Source organism: Pteropus vampyrus, unplaced genomic scaffold (genome assembly GCF_000151845.1).
Source record: "Pteropus vampyrus isolate Shadow unplaced genomic scaffold, Pvam_2.0 Scaffold260, whole genome shotgun sequence".
In the NCBI taxonomy this organism is placed as follows: Eukaryota; Metazoa; Chordata; class Mammalia; order Chiroptera; family Pteropodidae; genus Pteropus; species Pteropus vampyrus.
The window spans coordinates 1,062,213-1,082,523 of record NW_011889041.1 but is presented as its reverse complement, the minus strand read 5'-3'; the positions used below and the strand labels follow the sequence as shown (position 1 = coordinate 1,082,523).

Genomic DNA, 20,311 nt, shown 5'->3' with positions numbered 1-20,311 from the left:
CTAGGGGTGGCCTGAACCTCACTGACAGAAAAGCACTCGACTTTGAGGAGTCAGGCATCAAGGGACTCTGATTTCCACATTACATCTCTTTCAGATCAAATCATTTTTATGTATAATATTCCAATATTATAAGCTATATAAATATGCTTTAGAAAAAGAAGTCTGCTGATAGGTCACACAAAGCTATTTTATAAGGTATATTTTCCCTGGAGCATCTATCTTATAGGTATTTCTCATTTATGTCGAGGCATCCTAAATAACATGCAGTTACTTTAATTAAAGAACACTTAGATTAACATTCCTAAATGCAATCTAAAAACAGTTTACAACAAACAGTAAATTAATTATAATGTAGTGAAGTCAAATTCCAAGCCAAATAGATTTACTTTGAATGAAATAACGAATGTGTACTTTTATTACTTAAATTTCATTTCTTTCTTTATTTTAACAGCTAGGTTTGATGGATGTCATGAACTATTATATGGAATTGAATAGGAAACGCACGTACAAAAGATAGGAAGAATTAAATTAGATCTGCAGTTCAAAAGCTAAAATTTTTCAGTCATGGTGATTGAAACACTAAGAAAATTACAACTAAATAAAAATTATAATTCAGATTTAACAAAAATTATTATGGTAACATCAAGTAATAGATCGTCGATATGCAAAACACTTTTTGGCTCAGGAGTCATACTTGCTTTCAGGTTAGCCATTATTTTTATTAGATGATTTTTAAAATAATATTAAATGAACAAGATTTATCTAGAGTGAGCAAACTAACTTCTCAATAGCTTAGGCTGTGTCTAAGTTAATCCACAATAAGTATCAACTTACTTAAAAATTTATTCATATTTAATCGCATAGGAACACATTAGAAATATTTTGTTATTTAAAAAACTGGTTATAAAATAGTATGCACATCATAGCTCCAATCATAGTCCCCCCCAAAGTAATTATTACATAATTAAGTGAAATAAATATATATACTTCTATTTTTAGAATTAGATATTCGACACATTAAAATTAATTTTTAAAATTTCACTTCATTTTTCTATCTGAAAATTGTTTTGATAAATTAAGATTTAGACATTTAAGAATTAAAACATATTTTATAAGTACCCTTTCTTCATTTTTGACCCAGTTGTAAGGATCATTCTTGGGATCCAGCACCAGTGTTTGAGGTGGACAGCAAACAGACAAACAAAAAAACTAATAATGCTCCCTCACTTTACTGTGGGTTAGGGGTATCAGTTTTAGGTTTAAAAGTAAATACAGATTAGAATACAGTTTTGTTTTGTTTTGTTTTTTTAATTACCAACATTCAAATTTTAAACTGTTCTAAGGCATTAGGTAGAAATTTCAATACGGGGTCAAATATGATTAGGAATTTTGTGTGTTTGCTCAGCCCTTATTTGTGTGTTTTAACAAAGGTAGCGTGTTAGGTATTACTCACTTTGGGGCCTTGTAGTCCTGGTTTTCCTGGAGGACAAATACAGGGAGCTGGAGTTGCACCTACATCACTGGGACCATTGAGGCACTACGAAAACAAAAATGGAAATAACAAACATGCAAAGATGTATATATACATATGTGTACTTATGTACATGTCTTTTTGGCTGTGTGAAATGATAAAGATAATTTACATTTACTTTTCAATTTTATTTAGCCTAATCCTCATCACAAAAAAGCTATATATATATACTACATAGACTCAAACTACATAAAAATGGGTTATTCTCATCTAATATACTTACAGTTGATGGAAGGAAGCTAAAGAGTCCCACAATGCAAGTACTACCTTAAGGAAAATAAGAGTATCCAGGCTTACCTCACCATTCTGCAAGAAAAAAAAAAGTGTCTTAAAACATATTTTTAATTAAATTTCTAAATTATCTTCCTAATCAGATATTTTATTGTCCAGATTAGAGATACCTGAAGTACCAAAACTGGCAAGAGATAAAACACTTGCTTGCAACTAGCCAAAAAACTTACTTATAAATAACATGTTATTACTACATTTATAGTAGGATAAAGGAAGAAAATTAACATTGATAAAGAGTGGAAGAAGAAAATTTAAACACCAAAGCTGCTGATATACTGGCCATGTAGAAAAAAAAAAGTTCGTCAAAGTGGGATTTATATGCTCTCTTGAACTTACTGGAAATCATTTAATAAGCAGAGAAAAATGCCAAAATATATCTAACCAAGTCATAAAATGCATACATTAAATATCATGTACTTTAGAAGAGCTTCTTCCTAAACAATCTATGTCTTACTGAATAACACACAATTTTAGATAAGTTAATAATCTTTCCAAACAATAAATTAGATCAGAAAATGAGAGGTGGGAATGAAGGTACAAAAGGCAAACAAGCCACACGAAGTCACAGCTGACAGGAATGAGACACAAACAAAAAAGCAGATGTGAGAATTCAAAATCTGCCATGTAATGCTTTGCCTTTACTATATGAAGAGGTATTGTTAATGATTATAATGCCAAGGCAAATATCAATAAATAAAATATGTATGATGGACTCTCAAAATGTAATAACTTATTAATACTTTCAAGAGAGATTTATATTCTAAGTTATAAATATCTAAAATAAAATGTATATTGTTTAAACAATTACCTACCTAGAATACCTAGAATGAATCATTTCTATGAATTTCCATCTCTGAGTTTATCATAGAGCCTTTAAATGTGTTGCTCTATGTCCTCAAGTCTATTTGGAACATGTGCATTCATAAGTTATTCAGTTTGATAGGAAAAAAGGAGATTATGATGGCATGACTATACAAACTAAAAGAACCCTGTAAGGCTCAAATATCTCTGGGACTCCACACTGTCAAAAAGTTTGCAATAGTCTACCTTAATTGCATTATCCACAATACTGTATACCATTTTTTGTCTGGAGAAAAGAAATTGTATACGTGTGCGCACACATATTAAATCAGACCCTGTAACATTTTAGCTTATAATCTTCTCCTTCTTAATGCAGTAATGAAAATAGCTAATAGAAATGTTCCTTATATCCGAGAAATACAAGAAAATCTTACTTAGATAACAATAACAACAAAAAAACTATATTCATTGCAGTTTGAAAAAACATGCTAGTGAAGAAGAAAATACATCATTTCCTATTCTTCAGAATTGGGTTGTGTAATATAGTTAATTATATATTTAATTAATTATAGAAATGTATTTTACACACCAGGTATTCAGACAAAGAATTCTACGTTTTTCTAGAGCAAGTCCAGTACTGCTTCACCTGAATACTAGAACAATTACACCCAAAGATAATGTAGGAAAAACAGTTTCTTGTGGTGTTTCATTCATTCACACTGCACAGTGAAACATTATAATTTTATTTCAATTATGAACTCCAAAGTTTTAATCAATATAACTTTATTTCTACTGATAATTTAAAAAATCAAATTAACTCTATAAATTAAATTAAGGCTCATATGTTATCTGCTTTTTATTTATTGCTTTGAAAATATTGAAGCAACACTTGGGGAAAAATAATCCATCCTACTTACAAATCCAGGAATCTCACATGCTGTCTCCCGATTGTTCTGTTCTGGATCACAGTAGATTCTCAACTTTTGGACGTCAAACTAGAAATATAAACTCAATCGAGTCAAAGTTGAGGACGAGATAACTGTTTTATAAGAGCAACTCAGATACACAGAAACAGGCACTATAGTTAGCAATCATGTAAGGTTTAAATCACAGCACTTATCTAAAACAATATTAATATAAAATTTGAATACCTAACATACAGTATTAAAGATGTAATGCAACATAACTCCTAAGGAAAACTCTAGCTCCAAAAACAAGTCTGTTTTTCTTGAGAAATTCAATGGAGCTTTTTAGTATCCCTAAATTAAAAGCTACTATAGAGAGCACTTCCTAGGACACTCAAAAAGCTTTCCCAGGCTACTGTGTTTATCTTAAATCTCTACAACATTCTTGATTGCATAGGGTGGCTCAAGAATCCATCTTTAGTTTCAGAGATTTAAGTGCTGGCATGGAATGTTGTGTGACGAGTAGGCCTAGCACCTGTTACTATTTAAATACTTACTACAATTTGACATGTAATGTTAATATATAGAGACCATGTGTGTAATTATACATTTGAATGTCAGAATTTTCTCTTAATGATAACACAGTGGGAAAGACATACCTTTCAAATAAAGAAATTCCCAAGAAATGGCTTTTATATACACACTTGTTGACCCACAGATAGATACCCCAGATAGATACCCCAGTTTAAAGTGATATCAGAAAATTTACAGTTTTATCCATGAAGAACCCTGACATGCATTAATCTAATTGTATCACTTATAACTCTAACCATATTCCCTTTTCTTAATTCATTATTAATCTATGCCTCTCCTGGGAAATATGAAATTAATGTTTCATAAGAATGTAGAATTCTATCCTGAACAGGGAAACATTTTTCTAAATATTCCTATAAAATACATTAGTTCTAATTTTGCATTTTCATACTTACATACGAACACACAATTTCACTAAGAACTGACCACAGTTTGATTAAATATCTTAAAGGAATTCACAATTCTGTGAAATAAAGTTAAATGTGGTAAATACTATCATAAAGGACAGTAAAAGTTGCATTTTATACAAAGCAAAAATCGAATCATTATTTATCCACCTGAACATTTTCTTCTTTCCCAGAGTATTTTCCAATTTGAGTCTGCCCACTGATGAAGATCCCTAAAACTGGATGTAAGGGCTTGCTTTCAATTTGTTGATCATCAATATACAGAGTTACATCTTGTTCTGTTACTAAGAGACGAATCTGATGCCAGCCTTCATCAAATAATGTCTATAGAAAGAAAGTATGGAAGATTCATAAGTAAAACTCCTAACAATCTTTTTCTTTGTTCCCATTCTTTCGTGCCAATCATAAATCCCCACTACACAAATTACCTGTATTATGCACAAACTCACCCAAGCTGGGCCTTAAATGCCACCCATCAATTATTTTATTAATCCCTAGTTGACTTTCTATTACATATCCCAAAGTAGTTATGTCAAACATCTCCCTCAAGGTAACAAATGAGTTCCTAATCTCCTAATACAAATGATTTCTCTCATTCCTCATTCTTTTTACTTCATTTCAACTTCGGACTCCATAACTAGCCCCTCCTCTTTGAAATTCTCACTCAACCGCTATGGTTCAAACCATTTTGATCATCTTCATTTCTTCTCCCATTGCTCATATTCTATCTCTTTGAAGGATCCTCTTCCTCAACCTGCCCTTTAATCAGGCATTCCCCAGAGGTCTGTCCTTGACCTTTTTCATTCTCCGCTTTGATTTTCTCATCCATTCCTATAGGTCAATTATTACTTCAATGGAATAATTCCCATATCTACATCAGCAGCCTGGAACTCTCTCTTGCATATGATACCTATAATTCTAATACTGGCTGGAATAATGTTGCCAGGGTATCTCACAATCAGCCTGACACAGCGGGTAAAAAACAAACGAGCTATGCCCCCAAATTTCTTCCTCTATTTTTCTTGGATAATAGTATCCTCAGTTTCTAAACCAAAACAAGTTTCTTTACCTCCTTCCTTTCCCTGAGAAGCAACAACGAGATGTAAAGTTCTACCAAACATGTCTCCAAAACATGACTGAAATTCACTTTTCCATGTCAAATCTCACTGTCATAATTTAGGCTCATGAGTATCTTGCTTTATTTGAATAGTTTTCAAACATAGCTCTATCTCTAATTCTTCCCTCACCAAGCTGTCCTTCAAACCTCCACTAATCTCTCTCACTAGAGTTTTGTTTCATTTTCATTTTTTATTTATTTACTCGTTTATTTATTGGGATGACATTCGTTAATAAAATTATATAGGTTTCAAGTGTACAATTCAATAATATGTTGTATGTATATAGCATTTTGTGTTCACCACCCAAAGTTAAATTTCCTTCCATCACCATGTATTTCACTCCCTTTACCTATCTACCTCCCTGCCTTTCCTTGGGCAACCAATAAAACTGTTGTCTGTGTCTATAAGTTTGAGGCTTTTTTTTTATCTTGAAAGCAACTTGTTTTTGCTTTCAATTTTATATCCTTCATATGAGTAAAATCATATGGTTCTCAACTTTTTCTTTCTGGTTTATTTTGCTTTGTATGATAATCTCAATATCTCACTACAGTTTTGTCAGAGAATATGCCTCATTTTAATTTCTGTATTCCCAGGACCTAACACAATATTGAGATAGTATTGAAAATATTGTTTATGAAATAAAAAGAAAAAAGAGAGAAGAGAGCTGCTCTAACCATGACACACCTATGATCAAGACCTTTTGATGAAATCCTGTCATCTACAAATGAAGTCCACATCCCTTAGTATGGCTTTACAGGTCCCCATCCTTGAGCTCATCCTTGCTAGCATTTTCTTTCATGTATCTTATACTAAAAACACAAGGGATACAAATTTTCATTTTCTAAATAAAACCTTGAATTGTACTACACATGACTATTCAACTGACTTGACATGTCCTTATATATCTCTCCATCAAAATTTTTTACATCCTTTAAGATCAGTCCAAAACCATCTCAATTCTGTAGACTTCCTAATATTTTGTATTAGTATCCACTTTTCTCTCCATACTCCACTAATACAGTATACTTCTATTAGATAGCAGAAGCCTTGAATCTCCCATTATAAAACACGTCTTTTTCATTTGTCACTTCTTATAGAACTTAGCACATTACCTTTATTGAAAATGGCAGACAATTTTTTAAAAATTTAATCTGTTTACCAAATGAAGAAATTGTATAAGTACATAAATTCATATACAACCTTGTACATTTCCTAAATTATATATCATTAGACTGTGATAATTAGAATAATCAAAACATAGTTGCTTTTATGATTGCACCTGTATTCAGAACACATGATGTTGAAAGTACACTTTTTTAGTTTATTAATTTTATTAAATATATATCCTTTATGGGAAATAAAATGTCCTCCTAATTAATGTAAATTCTGCATTCATTATCTGCCTGCATTTGATGTTCTAACAAATTTCTTTATTTCAATATTCCATAGGACACGGCAGTGCAAAACAGACTAATGTGGACTTTGAAATTGATCAGACCTAAATTCCATTTCTGATGTTACCATTTACTGTATTACTTTGAGTAGGAATTTAATATCTCTCAACCATTGTTTCTCTGTCTATACAATGAGAGCAATGGCTTTTTCCCTGAGTGGTTATTATAATTAAAATTACCTGGCAACCAGTAGTAGGCATTCAAAAATGCCTAGTTCTCCCCATTCCTTAATTCCAAATGAATCAAGAAATAATTTTCCTTCTTTGTTTCTTTCTTTCAGTAAAGAAACTTTAAAATATGAAGACAGTATCTTTCCAGTCATGTTAAAATTATAACTCTCTTCCCCCAACACAGAAACCCAATGGTATCTCCTCATGAGTACATAATTACACCCTGGCTTCTTTACCTTAACTTGAGGGTCAGCAAAGGTGACCACTTGTGAGCCATTAATCACGCTGGTTGTTGTAAATAGTAATGTTTTATCCACACCATTTAAAGTAACTGCTATTTGTAGCCTTCCATCAATGGTTAAAATTCTCCATAAATCCCACATTTTCTTAATCTTAAATCTCTGAGTGGAGACAAATACATATGATGGAGGAAGACCTTCTGGAAAAACATTGCTGGAAAAAGAAGAACATGAGTAAGCTTAAAGAATTCTCAACACACATACAGACATATCGGGGAAAAAAAAATGAATCGATCAACACATAACATTTACCTTGTGAATTCTGATAAATCAACTTTTGATGTTACTTCATATCCTTTTATCTTTGTTGGTGAAAGCTGGATTCTTTTCTTAACCTTTTTCCTTACACCCAAGCCTAAAAGAATATCGAACCCCTTCTCATCTCGAGCTGCCACTGGAATTCGTGTTGGACAGACAGATTCTATAAAACAAAATTAGTGAAAGTTGATTAATCATGAATTAATCCAACAAGAAAAGAAAATTAAGGTAGGGATATTAGAGAATATAAGAATTATAAAATTTATATATTCACACAAATACATATAAATATATGTAAATATATTTTCTGAGAAAACATATAGGAGTTTTGGGGGGCATTTAAGAGTAGTCTCAATTGTTTTTCTCTCCCTAAAAGGGGATAAACATAAAACAGAAATATAGAAAAATATTTGTTAATGGATTGTTTTAAGGGTAATACTATATTGCAGTTTACAATTCACTATGCATTTTGAATATGAGGCAACCTAATACCTAGGGAGGCGGGGTAGGAGAACATCAGAACATATTCATGATTCTCTTCCAGGAGGGGCTATTAATTTGTCACATGACCTTAGTTAACTCTCTTAAATTTCTTAGATCTAAATGAATCCTAAGATTCTTTTCTTGCATTTCTAGCATTTGAGGGTTAAAAAAAAATGTGCTGCTTTAATATTCTTTCCAATTCTAGCAGGTTATAATTCTACAGTTCAAATATCATTGGTTCTGTCACTCTGGAAAAAAGTTAACTGTGGGTGTTTTCTGTTCATGGAAGCTCTAAAAATGGGCCTATCATCTCATCTATGATTAATTACACTACATATTATATTAATCATATTTATAAATAAGACTATTTCCTTAAGAATAATTAAGGTTTGCATTATACAATCATCTATATAAATTATAAAAATATGCTACAACTTTTACTTCTCTGGGAAACTTGTGTCTGAAATTATGTGGAAATTTTTATATGGCTCAAATGCTATTAAGCTGTTATACTGTAGAAATGTTGCGATATTTTTAGATCCTTGAAGGCTCTCATATAACATACACATTGAGCATGACTGCTTATATTTTTTACGGCAGCTAACAGAACAAGACAAGAACAAACTCCACTAAACGTATTTTAAGATAATCACTCTCTAACATAATATTAAGAAAAGGGAAAGGTATAATATTTATAATACAATAAAAAGTAATGAAATGAATTTTATTAGTCCAACAGGTACAGTCATAACTTGTACCATAGAATATTGGAAATAAAATAAAGGTTTGATATAAATAAAATTATATGTATTCTGGGAAGAGAGGGGTATTTTTATCTTCAGATCTTCAGATGTTGAGTTTTGAAGGGACTCAATTAATTACACCCTTCTTCCTCTGGTATGAAAATATGAGAAGCAGGAATAAATTTTCCCATTACACAGTTTAAATCATAAGTCAATGAATAAAATTAAATCTTTCCTGTCATTATGAGACAGTATTTTGGGAGGATGGAGTAGGTAGGGGGTATACAAGACAATCTAATTTGAAGCCTTGTTTCAAATGCATTTGATTTAAAACTGCAAAAGAAAGTTTAGCTAAAAAGAAAATGTGTTAAACATTATATTACAAGAATATTCAGATTTCAACTGCTCTTTTTATTTGCTTTACAAAAGAAAAATTATAAGATGTTGAACAAGAGCTCGGACTTAAAACAAGAACTTTAGGTTTAGACCTAAGCCTCTCTCATACATCTGGATTCTCATCTGTGAAGTGAGAATAATCTTCATAGAGTTTGAAGATCAAATGTGATGATGTATGTGAAAGTGCTTTGTATCTCCAAAACCACATGCAAGTGCATGTATCAATCAAGTATCGTTTTCATCTTATTTTTATAATAAAATCCTTTACGCTGTATTCCAATTCCCCAACTTTTATAGGAGACACTGTGACACAGTTTGTGAAATCAGGAATGTAAATTAATAGTCACAATATATCCATGTATCCATGTTTTCATTACTACCTTGGCACATCTTATTAGGGAAAATGTATTTCAATAATTAATTTTCTTGAAGAAATAATTTTCTTTCCAATTTTTTCACCTATAAGGAGAACAATAAGATAACCTTATACATGGGAATGGAAAAGAAAAATGTAGTTAAATTGCTCAGGTACAGTTTCTATATATATATCTATCTATCAATAAGAAACAGGAAACAAAATGTTTCCGTATATAAGATGCTACTTTGATATCTATTTTCCTGTGGGCAATCATTTGAGTTTTTCTAGTTTTTGACTCTTTCATAAAATAGCTATGAACATTTGAGAATACGTACTTTGGTGAACATATGAACTCATTTCTCAGTTAAATACTAGTAGATATATGCTTTGCCTTAGTGGATAATCCCAAAACTTTCCCAAAGTCATTGTACCAGTTTTTACTCCTACTAGTATGCTTATTGCCACTTACAAAGGATGTAGGTGTTATGAGAATAAATATATAATTAGGTGATATTATACATAATATTTTAGAGAAAACAGAGTGGAGAATGGATTATTCAAACAACTTTTAAACATTCCTAATGAAAATTATTCCGACTGTTTTCTTGTTTATTCCTTTTCCAGAAATAATTAACTTATATAACTGCTTTGAATTACAATCATAAACACTGACAGCAAGGTCTATATATGCTATAATTTGTATATTTTATGAATCATGCCATAGTCATTTCACGGTTTCCAATGAATATCCAAACACTGCTTTTCACATAAAATATAAACTTATTGTGTTTCTGTTTTTGAAATATAGCTCTAGCCTGTCTAATTAATTGAATGGAAAAATTCATGTTTTTGGATATACTACAAGCTCCTGATGATGTAAGTTGTCTTTAATTCATATTAGTTTCAAATCCTTTTAATATACAGATGGAAAACAAAGCAATTCCCCTAAACATTTAATGAGGTTTTATAAAATATTATACTTAATCCTATCTCATCCACCAAACTTTACTCTACCACCAAGCTTTTATTTCTCCCCACCCCACTTTGTGGCTGAAAATTCATGCATATGTATAATATAACAACAGTGGAGAGGCAGAATGGAAGGAAATCAGTTTCATGTGAGGGCATAGAAATTAACCAAATATATGTTATGAAATCATGGAAGCTAAAACACTTAACACTTGCCACCTCCTAAAACATCTTGTCCTGGCCATGGCTCCTAATGCATATACCCTTACCCTTTGTGATTTCTATTCAAATGCAAGGTTATGGTAAGATACTAGGCCATTATGACAAAGCATTAAAGGGCTTGAATTAGATAATCAAATTATCCAGTAATTTCCAAGCAAAGGGCAGTACAAAGTATGAGTAACTTTTGATAGGAGGAAAAAAAAATGGGGAGAAGTCTTAAACATTATTCCAAGTTAAAGTGTACCATGATGGAAAGCACTGAAGGTGGCTTGTTGTAGCTGGTATGGCTCAGCATGATCAGAAGATGATGCTCAAATTGAGTCTTCTCCCTCAGGAAGGAGAGACAAGACTGGAGCATATATTTGCTATTTTAGCTTTTCGAAGAGCTGCCTGAGGAAATGATATTGGTATTGCCTAAGAATGCTGACAGGGAACCAGCGTATTTTGGCTGCCTGGTGTCCACAGACAACAAGAGAAAGTGAGAAATCTTGTGGCTACAAAACTAAGGAAATTGAAGTACTGCAGGCAGACACCAAAGGAAGTAAAATATTATGAGCACCTAAAAGGAAATAAGCAAGGCTCTCTAATGAAGAGATTACACAGACCCAGAGAAGTCTCATCCCCTGCATAAAAGTTTTTAGAGGCCCCTGGAATCTAAACCAGACAGATTGGTGAGGGACTCCCCTGTACAAAGCCAACTGGTAAAGATTGAGAGAGATGACTAATTTTTAAAATGTGTGAATCCCAAAACAATTGTGTGAGATACATGAAGAAACAGAGAAACATTACCCAAAGGAACAAAATAACTCTCCAGTTATCAACCCTAAAGTAAAGGAGGTATATTATCTGACAAGGAATTCAAAATAAGCATCATAAAGATGCTCTACAAGTTTAAGAAAATATTGTATGAACAAAAGGAAAATATCAACAAAGAGTCAGAAAATATAAAGAAGAACCAAACAAACATCTGGAGCTGAAGAACACTATAACTATATTGAAAAAATTGGCTACCAGGGTTTGAAATCAAACTTGATCAAGCAGAAGAAAGATCAGCAAACTTAAAGACAGATCATTTAAAATTATCCAGGTTGAGGAACAAAAATTTAAAAGAATGAGAATGATTGAAAGAAGCCTAAATTATTTTATGGGACACAATCAAGTATCCCATACACAGTATGAGAGTTCCAGAAAGAGAAAGAGGCAGAGCTCATTCAAAAAAACTATTTAAATCTATGATAAGAAATAGATATCCACAGACAGAGAATTTTGAAAGCAGCAAAAATAATTCATTATGTACAAGGGTATCTCAAAAGACTTTCAGTGGATTTCTTGGTAGAAATGCAAGCCACAAGGGAATGGGATGATATATTCAAAGTGCTAAAATAAAAAAAAAATAAAATAAACTGCCCACCAAAAATACTATATCTGGAAAAAGTGTCTTTCAAAAATGAGTAAGAAATAAACATTTTCTCAAGTTGAAAAAAAAAAAGTTGAAAGAATTCATCACCACTAGATCTGCCTTATAAGAATTCCTTCGAGTTGAAATGAAAGGATGTTAAACAGCAACACAAAGTATTTGGAAAGTATAAAACCCTCTGGTAAAAGAAAATATGTAAACAAATTCAGAATACTGAAATACTATAGTAGCAGTATGTAAATAACTTCTAATTCTGATACAGAAGTTAAAAGACAAAAATATAAACAATAACTATAACTGTAAAGATATGTTAAATATACAGTATATGATGTAATTTGTGACATCAATTACAAAGTATAATCAGAAGGATCACTTCATAAATCATATAAATGTCTAACTACTAGGCTGTATACTTGAAATTAATATATTAAATCATAACTGTAATTGAAAAATAAAAAAACATTACAAAGTGTGAGTGGGGCATGGAGAAGCAAAAATGTAGAATATCTGTATGTATTTGAAGTTAAATGGTTATCAGCTTAAAACAGACTTTCATAACTATATGTTTTATATAACCCTCATGGCAACCACAAACAAAATATTTATAGAAGATACACAAAGAAAATAAGAAAGGAATCAAAGCATGTCACTACAAAAAAAAAAAAAATCAATGAAACACAAAGGAAGAACATGAGAGAAAAGGACAAAAAAAAAGCTATAAGACAGAAAACAATAAAATGGCAATATTAAATCTTTCCCTATTAGTAATTATCTCAGATGTAAATGGGCTAAACTTTCCAATGATAAGATATAGAGTGAATAAATGGATTAAAAAAAAATCCATCTATATACTGTCCATAAGAGATGTACCTTTGAATTTTAAGGACACACATGGGCTAAAAGCAAAGGGATGAAAAAAGTACTCCATAACTGCAGTAACCAAAAGAGAGCAAAGGTGGTGATATTTATAACAGATAAAATAGACTCTAAGCCAAAAACTGCCAAAAGAGACAAAAAAATTCATTATATAATGAAAAAGGGGTCAACTCACCAGCAAGACATAATAATTATAAATAAATATGCACACAACATAATAGCACCCAAATATATGAAGCAAACACCTACAGAACTGAAAGGAGAAATAACAGTACACAATAATAGTAAGGGATTTCAATATTCCACTTTTAATAATGGCTAGAACATCCAGACAGAAGATCAAAAAGAAAAAAAAATAATTTGAACAACAGTATAGATCATAAAATCTAACAGACATGAACATAGCATTCAACCACACAGCAGCAGAATGTACATTCTTTTCAAGCACAAAAAAATAAAAACATTCTCCAGGATAAACATATTAGGTCACAAAACAAGTCTTAAGAAATTTAAAAGATTAAAATCATACCAGGTATATTTTTCAACCACAGTGGAACAAAACTAGAAATTAATGACAGGAGAAAAACTGGAAAATACACACATGTGGAAATTAACACACTCTTGAACAGTCACTGAGTCAAAAAAGAAGTCAAAAGAGAAATTAGAAAATGTCTTGAGCCAAACAAAAACTAAAACACTACACATTAAAACTTATGGGATACAGCAAAAGTAGTACTAAGAAAAAGTGAATAGCTATGAAAAAAATGTACATTAAAAAATAAAGCTCTCGAATAAACCACCTAACTTTATACATCAAGAAACTAGAAAAGAAACAAACTAAACCCAAAATTATCAGAGTTATGAAAATAATTAAAATTAGATCAGAGAATAGAGAATAGTAAAATTATAGAAAACTCAACAAATTAAGAATTTGTTTTTGGAAAAGGTCAACAAAACTGACAAACCTTTAGCTAGATTAACTAAGAGAAAAAGAAGAGCCAAATAAATAAAAGGAGAAATGAAAGAGATTATAACTCATACCATAGAAACACAAAGGATCTTAAGAGACTACAATAATTATACACCAACAAATTTGATAAGCTAGAAGAAATGGATAAATTCCTAAAATATACAACCTACCAAAACTGAATAATAAAAAATAGAAAATCTGAACAGACCTGTAACTAGTGAAGAGATGGAATCAGTAATCAAAAACCTTCCCCCAAAGCCCAGGACCAGATGTTTTCACTAGGCAATTCTACCAAACATTTAAAGAAGAATTAATGCCAATCCTCTCAAACTTTTCCAAAAATCTTAAGAGGAAAGAACATTCCCAAACACTTTTTATGAGGCCAGCATCATCCAGATATGAAAGCCAGAAAAAGACACCAGAAGAAAAGAATACTACAGGCCAATATTCCTGATTAATAGGAATGCAAAAATCTTCTACAAAATACTAGCAAATTGAATTTAACAGCATAGCAAAAGGATTAAAAAGTGTCATACACCATGACCAAGTAGGACTTATGCTTGGGATGCAAAGATGATTAAAGCTAAAAAATCAACTAATGTGATACACCACATTAACAGAATGAAGCATAAAAGTCACATGATTACCTCAATAGATGCAGGAAAAAAAAATTTGACAAAATTCAACATCTTTGCATGATGTAAAAAAACCCATCAAAATAAGCATAGAAAAATTTACCTCAGCATAATAAAGGCCATATATGAAGAGCCACAACTACATCATACTCAATGGTGAGAAACTGAAAGCTTTTCCTCTATTTCAATATAGTATTGGAAATACTAGCCAGAACATCAAAAAGAATAAAATATTAAGAAATATAATTAACCAAGGAGGCGAAAGACTTCATGCTGAAAACAACAAAATATTGCTGAAAGAAGTTAAAAACAAATGGAAAGACATCTTTGTTTGTTTTCTTTTGTTTGATTGTTTGTTTTTATGCCTACAGCACCTGATCTTCCTCGGTGGTCTCCCATCTAAGGACCCACCAGGCCCGACCCTGCTTAGCTTCCGAGATCAGATGGGATCGGGCATGTTCAGGGTGGCATGGCCATAGTGGAAAGACATCTTATGTTCATGGATTGGAAACCAATATTGTAAAAATGTCCATATCACACGAAATGATCTACAGATTCAATGAAATCCTTATCAAAATCCCAATGGCCAGTCACAGAAAGACAAGTCAAGCTCATAGAAACAGAAACTAAAATGATGGTTGTAGGTTGGGGGGAAGAGGGATTTGGGAGAGTTGCTGACCAGTGGGCACAGAGTTTCAGTCACGCAACATGAAAAAGTTCTAGCAATCTATAGTACAACACTGTACATATAGTTAACAATACTGTCTTATATACTTAAAATGTGTCAAGAGGGTAGATCTAACATGTGTTTTTTACCACAATAAGAAAATAGAAAAATAAAAGAAGAATTAGGCTCTCAGACAGATTAAAGAAACCATTGGTCATCAACAAAAAAGTAGACCTGAAATAAGGGATATAGTGCAGAATACACCACCAGGGAAATGGTAGGTCCATGAAAATGAAATAATCCATATGGAAACAAAAATATAAATAATATTTTGTTCATTGCAGATAGACTACAGCAGAGTATAAAAGCAAACAGTGTTAGGAAATGGTAATTCTATATGCTGAGAACCTCAAAGTAGAAGTTAACTGTCAAAATGGAATTGTCAAATGATTCAAATATAAATTATATGATTTGAGGCTGCTGCAATATAGCAATGTATCTGTTTAGTCCATTAATCATAATCCATGAAGTATAAAAAGTCAAGTACAAAAATGTCCATATATTCCATAAGTATGATTTCAAAACCTATACTTTAAAAGATGGCTATTGTACAGTATACATGTAAACTAAATAGACACAGACACTATTTACATTCTTTTTTGAGTGTGGATGAAGAAATATTTGGTAAGATTTCAAATCTGATTTTTTTTTTTACAGACTGTACATTTTAGCTGGTTTTTTTTTTACACCTTTTAAGCATCACTACTCTTTGATGTGTAATTAGAATTTTTAAAATAGAATGCATTTACCAAAATACATATCTACGAAAACATCTCTGAAGCAAACATATGTAACTGAATTTATATTTCAGGATAAAAATGAATGATAAGTAAAATTTCAGCATGAAAAGTCTACTTTAATAATGAAACATATCTAGCTTCAAAACCAAATATTCTAACTGTTTTGACAACATATTAAAAATCTCAATCCCTCTGACCTGTACAAGATGACAAAAGTCAACATAATCTTACTGTTAGGGACTTATAAAAAGAATAACTGTGATTACTATTTGTACTTGTTCTAGGACCTTTGTAAAGTTTGATTAAAGAAAAAGCTTAATTTCTTAAATAATCTAAAAATTAATGTTTTTATCTACCATGTCTCCCAAACAAATATGAAAACAAAAGAGGAATTAATTTTTGTCTAAGCCACAATGATTTAGAAATTTTCCTGTCAAATGTGAACCAATCTATTTTTGGAGTTTATGCTGGTAAATTGGGGAAAAAGCTTTTCCATTTTACATGATTATTATTTTTTAGGTATATGGCATATTAAATGTCCATAATATTGAAAAGAAAGGATTCAAGCAAATTACTCTTTCCCAAAATAATCTGAACATAAGTATGTCTATACCTTAACAGGATTAATGTTTACCAAAAATTGGAATTTTCCCATACCTTGGAGTTATCAAAAACATGAAGTTAGATTTTATGTAGTGACAAACATAATTAATAGATTAATAAGTATGTATATTTTCAAATGTTTTCTCACTGCTAGTGGGAGTTCAAGTCTCTCTCAAGTACAATTTCTAACATTTTTCCAGAGCTTTAAAATGGTAGTAATTTGATCTTTGTTCTCTAAAGAAATAATGAGAAATTCTCATTCAGAATTGTTAATGAATATTAACTGTTTTTATAATAGAAAAACTTAGAAATTAACTAAACATACAAAAATAGAGAAATCCTTAAATAATCTTAAGAGATTGTCTACTATCTCATTAAGAGTTTGAAAACTATACACAGAATAATAGATTACACAACATGAAAATTGAATATTAAATTATATAGATACAATATTATCCTTATTTATGCACATGCATAAACTCTCAGAAATAAAGAAAAAGGCTGAAATAAAAAAAAGGCAGTAAAAATTTATTAACAAGAGTCATAGGATTGTGTGTAGCTTACATATATTTTTATTCATCTCTATTTTCTATTATCTCCACAATAGACATGTTGTAATTGAAAGGAAAAAACAACTAATGTAACAAAATATTATATTTTCCAACTACAGATTTTATAAGTAATCATTTCTAAAAACAAAATTTATCCAGAATAAACAGAAAACAAAAATTGGTGTTCACCTCAATTCTAACATAATAAATTATTTGACATTAACTATAACTATTTAAACCAGCGTTAATGAACAGGTTGTACCAAAATACAAGAAAGTACAATTATTAATTGTTTCCAAATTATATGAAGGCTTACCTTCACAGAGTTTCTGCTTCATCACTTCCCTTATTTTGGATATTGCAATATAGTCTTCCACATAAAACACGTAAGTAGATGAAGGCTTGTTGGCAATAGCTCTAAGTTCTGCATCTTCTGTTTCTGAACCAACGCCAATGGCAAATAATGTTATTTTATTGTCTCTTGCTGCTTCTGCTGCATCTTTGACTTCATCTTGGGATTTACCATCCGTAAGTACCACTGCTACCTTAGTCAGAAAACGTGAGGATTTGGCAAAAAGATAATCAAGTGCAAACTGAATGGCCTTTCCAGTCCTTGTGTTTCCTCCCAAGTAGTGTATAGATTCCATTGCTGCCATCAAATTCTCTCCTGAATTATGGCTTCCAAGAGGAATCTCCAGGACAGGGTAGTCACTATACTGGACCACGCCAACCTGAATAAACTTTGGTCCTATGTCAAAGTTTTTTGTGATATTAACAAGCCACTTTTTCACTATTTCAAAGTTTTCTGGACCAACACTGTAAGAACCATCTAAGATGAACACCAAATCTGTTGGAGCAGTACGACAACCTAAGTGAAAAAGAAAATCATCAGAGCATACTTGTATAAAAAGCAAAAAGTGGAAAGGTTTGAATGCATGATTTTTTAATTAACTAGATGGACAGAATCCTTTCACAATGTATATGTATATCAAATCACAATGTATATTTTAAATAGTTTACAATTTTACTGTCAATTATACCCCAATAAAGCTAAAATTTTTAAAAAGAAAAAGACAATAGTAAATAGTTACAGGACCTTTGTGAAGATTAAATCAGATAAACTGCCTAGCTCATGAAAATTGTTTGTAAATGAGGGCTATGATTTTTGTTAATATTTAATTCTCTTATTTTTAAAATTAATAATTCAGCTTTAAAAGTAGCAGAAAATGCATGCTGTATATGAGTATAATATTTAAATATCTCTTGGTAAGGGCAGGTATTACCATAAAGCAGCATTTTATCTATTTCTCCACTGAATAAATTAAAACATAAATAAATAAGTAAATGATTTTCAGCTCTACGCCAACATCATTGTTTTATCACTGAAATATGCTTTATTTAATATTACCTGAAATATTTAAAATTATAAATGTGAACCAATACATAGGTGGAAAGAAATTTTTAAAAAATTTTCTGCCAAATTCAGGACTCAACTAGCTACTAAAGATCCTTATTTTTTTAATTTTGTTGATGAAAGTTAGATGAACCAAGATCACAAAGCAGTCACTCTTGCCCTACATGCAAGACGAGATTTTAAAGGTGTGATCTCTCATCCTCAGCCAATAGTAATCAAAACATTAGCTTGTGCTAAGTGAATCTATATTCAAGAGTATTTCTCCATATTGATAAAGATTCTTGTTTCAAGACACCAGGAAACAAGTGTGATCAATACATTTTATGGATCAATTGGGAAAAAAGACTAACTCAGGTGCAAATTACACCTAAACAACTTCCAAACACTTGTGGAAAAGCAAAACAAAAATCTTATCTCTCTTTTCCACAGTGCATGACATGCTTCTAGCCCTATATTATTATTTTGGTATATGTATATTGAATACCTACTCTATGCCTGACATCATGCTATGGACTGGCTTATAAGATACAGAAGATATTTCAAAAAGCTCATAGTCTAGTAAGACAGAGAACTGGCTGGTTGGGTAAAGTACAAAGTATTATGAGAACATTTAGAAGGAGGTAAAAACCTATCTGTGGAAAGTCAAGGAAGGTTGCATGAAAAAGCCTACCGGCAAATTGAAATCTGAAAGAAGAGCTTTAGGCAGGTATAGAGGAAGACATTCTTATAGAGGAAAGAACAAGTGCAAAGGTCTAGAGATGAGAGACATGCACAGCCTAAAGCACAAACTGGTTTGAGTAATTCCAGTATTTAAAATGGCCAACAGAGTGCATAGGAATTAACTGCTGTACTTGTCTTCTCCTTCTATAATTTCTGCACTCAAAGCAGCAAAAATACTACTGTTTATGGCTCATCTGATAAGAATCATATGTCCCTGGATTTGAGGAGTTGAAATAGAATAAGATGAGCCAAGGTAAGATGATAGTATATTTTAAGTATTGTGTTTTTACTCATATTAATGGTCTCCCTTAATAGTAAGTTGTGATCAGATGCTCAATTTAAAGTTATAAAAAGGGTGATTTATTTTCTGTATATGTTGCAAATAAGATATCATGATTGCAAAGAATGGTACTGGAAAAATTGTTTAGTGACAATTAATATTACTATTTTTACATCTCCTTAGGAGTAAATCAACATATAAATCAATCAATCTCTCCCTCTCTTTCCCTTCTCACTCCCTCCATTTCTCTCCTTTCATTACCATTCTTTTCCTTACCTTTGTCTACTTATATATCTGGGATGGTGACTAGGCTCACATGAAGAGGCCTTGATTTTACAGTTATCGCAACTCACCCATCACCATAACCAGTACTTTCAGG

General features: G+C 31.4%; 1 protein-coding gene and 1 pseudogene across 1 annotated transcript in view; both read right to left on the bottom strand.

Annotated features, from left to right (window-relative positions):
* Window positions 1–20,311, bottom strand: part of COL21A1 (collagen type XXI alpha 1 chain) — a 166,960-nt gene that overhangs the window by 90,104 nt on the left and 56,545 nt on the right. The window contains exons 3-9 of the mRNA XM_023520361.1: window positions 17,835–18,386; window positions 7,823–7,991; window positions 7,508–7,724; window positions 4,680–4,853; window positions 3,541–3,618; window positions 1,829–1,837; window positions 1,454–1,537 (exon numbers count right to left, since the gene is read on the bottom strand). Coding sequence (XP_023376129.1) covers window positions 1,454–1,537; window positions 1,829–1,837; window positions 3,541–3,618; window positions 4,680–4,853; window positions 7,508–7,724; window positions 7,823–7,991; window positions 17,835–18,386 — 1,283 coding nt within the window. The remainder of the gene's footprint in view (window positions 1–1,453; window positions 1,538–1,828; window positions 1,838–3,540; window positions 3,619–4,679; window positions 4,854–7,507; window positions 7,725–7,822; window positions 7,992–17,834; window positions 18,387–20,311) is intronic.
* On the bottom strand, window positions 15,260–15,378 carry LOC111729390 (annotated as a pseudogene).